Below are 11,938 nucleotides of genomic sequence, written 5' to 3' on the forward strand. Positions count from 1 at the left end.
GGGGTCAAAATCGGCCCCACCCCGGGGGTCATTGATTTTCACTATATGTACATATAGTAAAAACTTAAAATACCTTCTTGTAAAGACCCAAAAGGCCTAGAGCTTAGATATTTTGCATAAGGCATTGTCTGGTAGACCTTTACCAAGATTATTCAAATTATAGCCCTGGGATCAGAATCGGCCCCGCCCCGGGGGTCATTGGTTTTCCTTATATGTATATAGGAAAAAAAACTTAAACATGACTTGTAGTAAAAACTTTAAAAAAATTTCTTCTAGTAATTGACAAATGCTAGAGGTTAGATATTTTGCATGAAACATTATGAAATGAACTTCTAGCAAGATTGTTTAAATTATAACAATGGGGTCAAAATTGCCTTTGCCCCGGGGGTCATTGATTTTCAATATAAACATATAGTAAAAAAATCAAAAAATCTTATTGTCTAAAGGTACAAGGATTAATGCGGTGGCATAGCATTTTTCTCAAATGCAATCTTGTTTCTGTTTGATATACCAGTACATGTATAACTGTTTGTTTCAGTTTGATATACTAGTACATGTATAACTGTTTGTTTCTGATTGATATACTGGTAGATGTGTTACTGTTTTTTAGCTCACCTGTCACAAAGTGACAGGGTGAGCTTTTGTGATCGCTTTTCGTCCGGTGTCCGTTCGTCGTCCGTCCGTAAACTTTTGCTTTAAATGACATCTCCTCATAAACCACTGAGCCAATTTCATCCAAACTTCACAGGAATGTTCCTTTGGTGATCACCTTTAAAAATTGTTCAAAGATTTTAATTCCATGCAGAACTCTGGTTGCCATGGCAACCGAAAAAAAATCTTTAAATATCTTCTTTTAAAGAACCGAAAGAGCTAGAGCTAAGATATTTAGCATGAAACATGTTCTAATGGGTCTCTACCAAAGTTGTTAAAATACAAGCCCTGGGGTCAAAATTGGCCCCGCCCCAGGGGGTCATTTATTTTCCCTATATGCATATAGTAAAAACCTTAAAAAATCTTCTTTTAAAGAACCCAAAGAGCTAGAGCTAAGATATTTGGCATGAAACATCTTCTAGTGAGTGTCTACCAAGTTTGTTCAAATAAAAGCCCTGGGGTCAAAATTGGCCCCGCCCCAGGGGGTCATTGATTTTCCCTATATGCATATAGTAAAAACTTAAAAAATCTTCTTTTAAAGAACCCAAAGAGCTAAAGCTAAGATATTTGGCATGAAACATCTTCTAGTGAGTGTCTACCAAGTTTGTTCAAATAAAAGCCCTAGGGTCAAAATTGGCCCCGCCCCAGGGGGTCATAGATTTTCCCTATATGCATATAGTAAAAACTTAAAAAATCTTCTTTTAAAGAACCCAAAGAGCTAAAGCTAAGATATTTGGCATGAAACATCTTCTAGTGAGTGTCTACCAAGTTTGTTTAAATAAAAGCCCTGGGGTCAAAATTGGCCCCGCCCCAGGGGGTCATTGATTTTCCCTATATGCATATAGTAAAAACTTAAAAAATCTTCTTTTAAAGAACCCAAAGAGCTAGAGCTAAGATATTTGGCATGAAACATCTTCTAGTGAGTGTCTACCAAGTTTGTTCAAATAAAAGCCCTGGGGTCAAAATTGGCCCCGCCCCAGGGGGTCATTGATTTTCCCTATATGCATATAGTAAAAACTTAAAAAATCTTCTTTTAAAGAACCCAAAGAGCTAAAGCTAAGATATTTGGCATGAAACATCTTCTAGTGAGTGTCTACCAAGTTTGTTTAAATAAAAGCCCTGGGGTCAAAATTGGCCCCGCCCCAGGGGGTCATTGATTTTCCCTATATGCATATAGTAAAAACTTAAAAAATCTTCTTTTAAAGAACCGAAAGAGCTAGAGCTAAGATATTTGGCATGAAACATCTTCTAGTGAGTGTCTACCAAGTTTGTTTAAATAAAAGCCCTTGGGTAGAAGCCCTTGGTCATTGATTTTCCTTATATGTGTATGGCAAAAACTTAAAAATGTTCTTTGAAAAAACCCATTTAGCTGGATATTAGATATTAAGCATGAATCATCTTCTTATCAGTGTCTACAAAATTTGTTCAAATAAAAGCCCCGTGGTCAAAATTGGCCCTGCCCCGGGGGTCATTGATTTTCCTTTTTTGTGTATAGCAAAAACTTAAAAATCATCTTTGAAAAAACCCAAATAGCTAGAGTTTAGATATTAAGCATGAAACATCTTTTAGTAAATATCTACAAAGTTTCTTCAAATAAAAGCCTGGGGGTCAAAACTGGCCCTGTCCCAGGGGTGTCATTGTTTTTAACTATATGTGTATAGTAAAAACTTAAAAAATCTTCTTTTAAAAAACCCAATGAGCTAGAACTTAGATGTTTAGCATGAAACATCTTCTTATGGGTGTCTACCAAGTCTGGGGGGGGGGGCTATATACAGGTGAGCGATCTCAGGGCCATCATGGCCCTCTTGTTTCTGGTATATACCGGTCCATGTATTACTGTTTGTTTCTGGTTGATATACTGGTATATATATTACTGTTTGTTTCTGGTTGATATACCGGTACATGTATAACTGTTTGTTTCTGTTTTATATACCAGTACATGTATAACTGTTTGTTTCTGTTTGATATACTAGTACATGTATTACTGTTTGTTTCTGGTTGATATACTGGTAGATGTGTTACTGTTTTTTTCTGGTTGATATACCGGTACATGTATTACTGTTTGTTCCTGGTTGATATACCGGTACATGAATTATTGTTTGTTTCTGGTTGATATACCGGCACATGTATTACTGTTTGTTTCTGGTTGACATACTGGTTCATGTATTTCTGTTTGTTTTAAGTTGATATACCGCCACATGTTTTACTTTTTGTGTCAGGTTGATATACCGGTGCATGTATTACTGTTTGTTTCTGGTTGATATATCAGTACATGCATTACTGTTTGTTTCTAGTTGAAATATCGGTACATGTATTACTGTTTGTTTCTGGTTGATTTATCAGTACATGTATTACTGTTTGTTTCTGGTTGATATACCGGTACATGTATTATTATTTGTTTCTGGTTGATAAACCGATACGTGTATTACTGTTTTTTTTTTCTGGTTGATATATCAGTACATATATTACTGTTTGTTTCTGGTTGATATATCAGTACATGTATTACTGTTTGTTTCTGGTTGATATACCGGTTCATGTATTACTGTTTGTTTCTAGTTGATATACCGGTACATGAATTACTGTTTGTTTCTGGTTGATATACTTGTACATGTATTATTGTTTGTTTCTGGTTGATAAACCGATACATGTATTACTGTTTTTTTTTTCTGGTTGATATATCAGTACATATATTACTGTTTGTTTCCGGTTGATATATCAGTACATGTATTACTGTTTGTTTCCAGTTGGTACATGTATATCAGTACTTGTATTACTGTTTGTTTCTGGTTGATATATACCAGTGCATTGTATAACTGTTTGTTTCTGCTTGATATATACCAGTGCATTGTATTACTGTTTATTTCTGGTTGATATATCAGTGCATTGTATTCCTGTGTGTTTCCGGTTGATATATACCAGTGCATTGTATTACTGTTTGTTTCTGGTTGATATATCAGTGCATGTATTACTGTTTGTTTCTGGTTGATATATCAGTACATGTATTACTGTTTGTTTCCGGTTGATATATCAGTACATGAATTACAGTTTGTTTCCGGTTGATATATCAGTACATGTATTACTGTTGTTTCCGGTTGATATATCAGTACATGAATTACAGTTTGTTTCCGGTTGATATATCAGTACATGTATTACTGTTTGTTTCCGGTTGATATATCAGTACATGAATTACAGTTTGTTTCCGGTTGATATATCAGTACATGTGTATTACTGTTTGTTTCCGGTTGATATATCAGTACATGTATTACTGTTTGTTTCCGGTTGGTATATCAGTACAAGTATTACTGTTTGTTTCTGGTTGATATATCAGTACATGTATTACTGTTTGTTTCCGGTTGATATATCAGTACATGAATTACTGTTTGTTTCCGGTTGATATATCAGTACATGCATTACTGTTTGTTTCTGGTTGATATATCAGTGCATGTATTACTGTTTGTTTCTGGTTGATATATCAGTACATGAATTACTGTTTGTTTCCGGTTGATATATCAGTACATGAATTACTGTTTGTTTCTGGTTGATATATCAGTGCATATATTACAGCTTACCGTGGTCGAGGGGATAGAGTCGATGACTTCTAATCCAGTTTCCTCACTGGTTTGGGTTCGACCCCAGGAGATGCTTTGGTAAGTTAGCACGGAGGAATTTAGTGGTAGTCTAGTACTGGTGTAACTCTCCAGGAACGATGGTAAGGAAACTACCCGCACGCCTATATGACTGAAATACTGTTGGGAAAAGGCGAAAAATGAAATAAACAAACAAATGTATTACAGCTTGTTTCCGGTTGATATACCAGTACATGTGTTACTGTTTGTTTCTAGTTGATATACTGGTACATGAATTACTGCTTGTTTCTGGTTCATATACCAGTACATGTATTACTGTTTGTTTCTGGTTCATATACCAGTACATGTATTACTGTTTGTTTTGAGTTAATATACTGGTACATGTATTACTGCTTGTTTCTGGTTCATATACCGGTACATGTATTACTGTTTGTTTCTGCATGGTTGATATACCGGTACATGTATTACTGTTTGTTTCTGTTTGATATACTAGTACATATATTACAGTTTGTTTCTGGTTGATATACCAGTACATGTATAACTCTTCGTTTCTGGTTGTTCTACTGGTACATGTATAACTGTTTGTTTCTGGTTAATATACTGGTACATGTATAACTGTTTGTTTCTGGTTGATATACTGGTACATGTACAACTGTTTGTTTCTGGTTGATATACTGGTACATGTATAACTGTTTGTTTCTGGTTAATATACTGGTACATGTTTTACTGTTTGTTTCTGGTTAATATACTGGTACATGTATAACTGTTTGTTTCTGGTTGATATACTGGTACATGTATTACTGTTTGTTTTCAGTTGATATACGGTACATGTATTACTGTTTGTTTCAGGTTGATATACTGGTACATATGTTAATGTTTGTTTTCGGTTGATATACCGGTACATGTATTACTGTTTGTTTCTGGTTGATTTATCAGTACATGTATTACTGTTTGTTTCTGGTTGATTATTTGTACATGTATTACTGTTTGTTTCCAGTTGACATCCCGGAAAATGTGTAACTGTTTGTTTCTGGTTGATATACTTGTACATGTATTATTGTTTGTTTCTGGTTGATAAACCAATACATGTTTTACTGTTTTTGTTCTGGTTGATATATCAGTACATGAATTACTGTTTGTTTCTGGTTGATATACTGGTACATGTATTACTATTTGTTTCTGGTTGATATATCAGTACATGAATTACTGTTTGTTTCTGGTTGATATACTGGTACATGTATTACTGCTTGTTTCCGGTTGATATATCAGTACATGAATTACTGTTTGTTTTTGGTTGATATACCGGTACATGTATTACTGTTTGTTTCCGGTTGATATATCAGTACATGAATTACTGTTTGTTTCTGGTTGATATACTGGTACATGTATTACTGTTTGTTTCTGGTTGATATATCAGTACATGTATTACTGTTTGTTTCTGGTTGATATACTGGTACATGTATTACTGTTTGTTTCCGGTTGATATATCAGTACATGAATTACTGTTTGTTTCTGGTTGATATACCGGTACATGTATTACTGTTTGTTTCCGGTTGATATATTAGTACATGAATTACTGTTTGTTTCCGGTTGATATATCAATACATGAATTACTGTTTGTTTCTGGTTGATATATCAGTACATGAATTACTGTTTGTTTCTGGTTGATATATCAGTGCATGTATTACTGTTTGTTTCTGGTTGATATATCAGTGCATGTATTACAGCTTACCGTGGTCGAGGGGATAGAGTCGATCACTTCTAATCCAGTTTCCTCACTGGTTTGGGTTCGACCCCAGGAGATGCTTTGGTAAGTTAGCACGGAGGAATTTAGTGGTAGTCTAGTACTGGTGTAACTCTCCAGGAAGGATGGTAAGGAAACTACCTGCACGCCTATATGACTGAAATACTGTTGGGAAAAGGTGAAAAATGAAATAAACAAACAAATGTATTACAGCTTGTTTCCGGTTGATATACCAGTACATGTTTGTTTTGAGTTAATATACTGGTACATGTATTACTGTTTGTTTCTAGTTGATAAACTGGTACATGAATTACTGCTTGTTTCTGGTTCATATACCAGTACATGTATTTCTGTTTGTTTTGAGTTAATATACTGGTACATGTATTACTGCTTGTTTCTGGTTGAAATACCGGTGCATGTATTACTGTTTGTTTCTGGTTGATATACAGGTACATGTATTACTGTTTGTTTCTGGTTCATATACCAGTACATGTATTACTGTTTGTTTTGAGTTTATATACAGGTACATGTATTACTGTTTGTTTCTGGTTGATATACAGGTACATGTATTACTGTTTGTTTCTGGTTGATATACCGGTACATGTATTACTGTTTGTTTCCGGTTGATAAACCAGTATGTGTATTAAATATTACCGTGGTTCTAAGATAACTAATGTTTGTATTATTAGCTTGAATTAGGCACACCATAAGGTTAGCAAGCTTTGTAATTATGTCTCCCAAAATATTTTGGAGGCATATTGTTTTGCCTTCGCTGTCTGTCCTTCTGTTCTCCGTCTGGCTGTCCATCCGCATTAAGCTTGTCCGCCCTTCACAGGTCAAACTACTCTTGGGATTTCAACCAAACTTTACAGGAGTGATCTGTACCATGACTAGTTTGCACCTCACCGGCATGTTCCCCACAAATTGGCCACAAGAGTTAAAAAGAGATAAAAATCTTGTTCGGCCTTCAAAGGTCAAACTACTGGTGGGATTTCAACCAAACTTTACAGGAGTGATCAGTACCATCCCTAGTTGTGTGCATAACTGGCACATTCCACTTCACTGCCAAAATGGCCGCCAGAGCCAAAAATAGACAAATATTGTCTGGTCTTCACAGGCCAAACTTCTGGTGGGATTTCAACCAAACTTTATAGGAGTGATCAGTACCATCTCTAGTAAATTGTGCACATCACCTGCACATTCTATCTTGCTGCTCAAAATGGCCATCAGAGCTATAAATAAAAAAAATCTTGTCATTCTTTCACAGGTCAAGCTACTGGTGGGATTTTAATGAAACTTCACATGAGTGACCATACATAGTTTTGGGAGACATATGTGTTTGTGACAAAAACCCTTCTAGTTTCATAATGCCAGTTGTACCCAGTTTAAAATTGTTCTTAATGGTTGGCTATACGGAATGCTGTTGTTTTGATGCACTGGATGGTAGCTGGAATAGTGTAGATACATATGAGCGTCAGTCGGTTTTGTATATACTGTGGTGTGAAGACGACCTTCCTTATCTTTTGTGATATGCGTATCAAGAAGTTTTTGCCTGGTTAAAATCTATTTTGTACGTACGAGTTATGAAATGTGTTCAGACGGACCTGATGAAGAAAATCATATATTTTATGTTGTAGGAGATAAAAAGACTCAAGGTAGAAGTTTCTCCTCAACAAAAACAGTTAGAAAACGAAAAGGCGAAATCAGGTATGTTGTATATAATATAAAAAAGGCGAAATCAGGTACAGTACAGCTCAAGCAATTTTTCCTCTTTCCACTCAGTCACCGCGGACACTTTTAACGGCGAACAGAAAATCGCGGGGGACATACTATAGTATCCCACGGCGACAAATCACCACGGACGGGTAGTAAAAAAAACCTGCAATCCGCGGTGGAAAATCACAGAGATTTGCAGTGATTAATTTGCATATACACATAAATGTTCATGTAAATGTACAATGTAGTCTTCTTTTAAAAAATCAAAAAGACTTACAATGTGACTGATGATTTTAATCATTCAATAAAATTATTTAGTTAGCTCCGCGATATTAATGTACATTTACCGGGGAAAATCACATCACAAAACAGTTCAATGAGAAAAGTTTCAAGAAAACGGAATAACAAAATATTTAAAGAAATCGGTCAACAATTTCAAGAAAATTAAATGCTTTGATGTTTCTGTGTAAAAAGTTGAAACGATAGCTGCTAGAACACTTAAAAAGTTTTTTTTTTAGAAATTCTATTCATACTTGAAACAATAAATGCCACTTATTATATAATATACATGTACATTTAATAGCCGGCAAATCTTTAGAATGAGTTAAATCCAATCAAGGAACTAATTTATTTATTCTTTGTTCAAGACCGCTTAATAAAGCAATTTACACCTACAAAAATTAAGCAATTAGCAAATACACCTAATAAGGCAGCCGTGGACTAGTTCATGTAGGTAATTATATATTATTATAGTTTAACAAACATTTCCTTAACATATGTTTTTACGTAAACTTTGCAAGATGCCATTACAAAATCTGATCAAAAGCCACAATTTTTTTGGCGTTAAATACGACTGTGATGGGAAAATGCAATTAAGAAGTCGAGAATTACTTCTCCATAATAGTGAGGTGTCAGTGCCATAGAAATAAATTAGAATCTATCTCATTACTTATTATACAACTACAGTAGTCCACGGTATGTGCTATCTAAAAATTTAGATCTGTGATCATGATGAAATAAACATATTTGTAACATCTTATTTTCAGATCATAACCGTTAATGCAACATTAAATATTTCAATTAGAGAAATGTTTAGTTCAAAAGTAAATTTGTGTGTATTATATGCTATGACCCACTTAAACTTTAGTTCTTGTCAATATTTGGAGGGAAGGTAATTAACACACGTAAATTTAACAGAAAAAATCGTTTAAGTGGATCAAAGAAATAATTAAAAATTCTTATATGATTGTAGCACTGTAAAATCAGAAGGTTAAAATGGCTTAAAGCAGTTGAAATTAATTATGTTAAAAGTTACTACATATTAGGGTTTTAATTTCACACGCAAATCTTTAAATTTTGTAATTATTTGCATATGACAGATGTAACGTCGTTTAAATACATAACATAAAGATTTTCTTCTATAAAAAATGTGTTTTGAGTTCATTATATTTTACAGACATACAGTAATAGTAATAAATGTCCCCGTGTTATAAATAAACTAATAGTCACCCGAGAGAGCGAAATATCGCTGCAATATTTCACAGTGATCCACGGTGACAATGTCCCACAGCGCGAACTTCCCCCGATCAAGTTGACGAGCGGAAAGTCACAACTATTGCAGGGACATGGCGGTGACAGTCCACCCGTAAACAAATCGCGGGGATCGACGGACTTTGGAAAAATTGCTTGAGCTGTACTGTATGTTATATAGAATATGGAAAGGTGAAATCAGGAATGTTATATACAATGTCAATAGGAAAAAGACGTAAAAAGGTATGTAATATAGAATATGGATAGGCTAAATCAGGTTTGTTATATAGAAAATGAAAAGGCTAAATCAGGTATGTTATATATACAACTCAAAATTTTCTAAGGATCACCTTGCTGCGGCAATACCAGGCCGTAATTAATGCCCACATACACCATACTCTGTGTTAAACATTCTACTCATAACATTTTTCATTTGCGAGATTTTTTTATTCCACTGTGATCTCCAAAATGTTGATTTTTGTCCAGCACACTCTTTCCACAACAGGCACACGTCAAGGAATACTTGCATTGTCATTAATTTCATAAAAATCAATTTCTTACTAATTATATTTAATTCTTTTTAATAAATTTTCACATTTATTACAAATACACAAAACTAACACACTGTAGAAAAAGTGATCCTTTGCAAATTTTTGAGTAGTATATAATATGAAAAGGCAAAATCAGGTATGTTATATGGAAAAAGAAAAGGCTAAATCAGGTATGTTATATAGAATATGATAAAGGCTAAATCAGGTATTTTATATAGAATATGAAAAAGCTAATTTAGGTATGTTATATAGAATATGAAAAAGGTAAATCTGGAATGTTATACAGAATGTGAAAAGGCGCTGTCAGGTTTGTTAAAAAGAATGTGAAATGCTAAATCTAGTACAGTCGAACTTCGTTCGCTCAAACTTGGAGAGCAAATTTGTTCGAGAGATCGATAGTTCGAGCCAACCGAGGTTGAACTATTATTACATAGAACATTGGTCTAAAGGTTGTTCAGCTTACATCGGTCAAATGATAAATACGTTAATATAATTGTTTGTTAGTACATCCGTTTGACGAATATGTCATATCCTATTGAAAACAGTATTAACGGGACACTGTGTTAATCTATATTCATGCATATTGTAATTGGTTGAGTTCAATCGGGCGATCATTATCCAAACTGTGAACATTGTTCAAAATATATTTACCGGTATATGTTTATTATGGGGTGAATTTTACTTTAAGCATTGAATTAATAAAATATTTAAAATAAAATTACAGCAGCTCTATTTGTAGTCATTTACAAAAATAAACACACGAACAAGTATCATTCTATAAATAGATTACACTGTTACAATTCACATTACATGAACCACGGTTGTAATTAAAGCCGTCCAGGTAAACGTCATTTATTTATTGACTTTTGCGCATTTCAGGAGTTATTTTCCTTTTATCGTTACTAAAGACGGCAAATAAAAGATTGTATCATAACAAACAAATCGATTACAACACTTTTTTTTTCGTATCAATTAACCTTAATTGCCTTTGTCAAGATCACGAGGTGTTTAAAACATGTGTCACTGACTGTTAATTATTTAGAACATGTCGACCCGCAACTTCTGTTGTCCATTTGTGTTCGACCAAAAAGGTGTGATTTACACTATATTTCTGCCGAACAGACCAGAGATCAGGTTCGAGTGTTCGAGCTATGGGTGTTCGAGCGATCCGAGGTAGAACAATATATATTATATAGGAATTTTGCCGCAGCTGGGTGATGAGTTCGAGCGAAGGGCGGTATTCAAGCGATCTGAGTTCGAGCGAACGAAGTTTAACTGTATGTTGTATAGAATATGAAAAGGCTTAAGTTAATCATGTATGTTATATAGAATATGAAAAGGATAAAACGGGTAGTTTTATGGAAAATTAATAGGCTAAATCAGGTATTTAAAAAAATATAAAAAGGCTTAATCATGAATGTATTTTATATAGGATATGAAATGGCTAAATCAGGCATGTTTTTAGCTCACCTGTCACTGTGTGACAGGGTGAGCTTTTGTGATCGCTTTTCGTCCAGCGTCCGTCCGTCGGTCCATCATCCGTCCGTCCGTAAACTTTTGCTTTAAATGACATCTCCTCATAAACCGCTGAGCCAATTTCATCCAAACTTCACAGGAATGTTCCTTTGGTGGTCACCTTTAAAAATTGTTCAAAGAATTTAATTCCATGCAAAACTCTGAAACTCTGAAAGAAAAAACTTTAAATATCTTCTTTTAAAAAACCATAAGAGCTAGAGCTTAGATATTTGGCATGAAACATCTTCTAGTGAGTGTCTACCAAGTTTGTTCAAATAAAAGCCCTGGGGTCAAAATTGGCCCCGCCATGGGGGTCATTGATTTTCCCTATATGCATATAGTAAAAACTTAAAAAATCATCTTTGAAAGAACCCAAAGAGCTAGAGCTAAGATATTTAGCATGAAACATGTTCTAATGGGTGTCTACCAAGTTTGTTCAAATAAAAGCCCTGGGGTGAAAATTGGCCCCGCCCCGGGGGGTCATTGATTTTCCCTATATGCATATAGTAAAAACTTAAAAAATTATTTTAAAGAACTCAAAGAGCTATGGCTAAGATATTGAGCATCAAACATGTTCTAATAGGTGTCTACCAAGTTTGTTCAAATACAAGCCCAGGGGTCAAAATTGGCCCTGCCCCGGGGGT

At 34.5% G+C, this 11,938-nt stretch overlaps 1 protein-coding gene across 3 annotated transcripts in view; it reads left to right on the top strand.

Annotated features, from left to right (window-relative positions):
• Positions 1-11,938, top strand: part of LOC132730295 (uncharacterized) — a 39,650-nt gene that overhangs the window by 20,812 nt on the left and 6,900 nt on the right. For all 3 annotated transcript variants that reach the window (XM_060716188.1, XM_060716187.1, XM_060716186.1), the window contains one exon: positions 7,620-7,689. In XM_060716188.1, coding sequence (XP_060572171.1) covers positions 7,620-7,689 — 70 coding nt within the window. The remainder of the gene's footprint in view (positions 1-7,619; positions 7,690-11,938) is intronic.

This window comes from Ruditapes philippinarum, unplaced genomic scaffold (assembly GCF_026571515.1).
Source record: "Ruditapes philippinarum isolate M1 unplaced genomic scaffold, ASM2657151v2 ctg3193_1_1_1_1, whole genome shotgun sequence".
Lineage (NCBI taxonomy): Eukaryota > Metazoa > Mollusca > Bivalvia > Venerida > Veneridae > Ruditapes > Ruditapes philippinarum.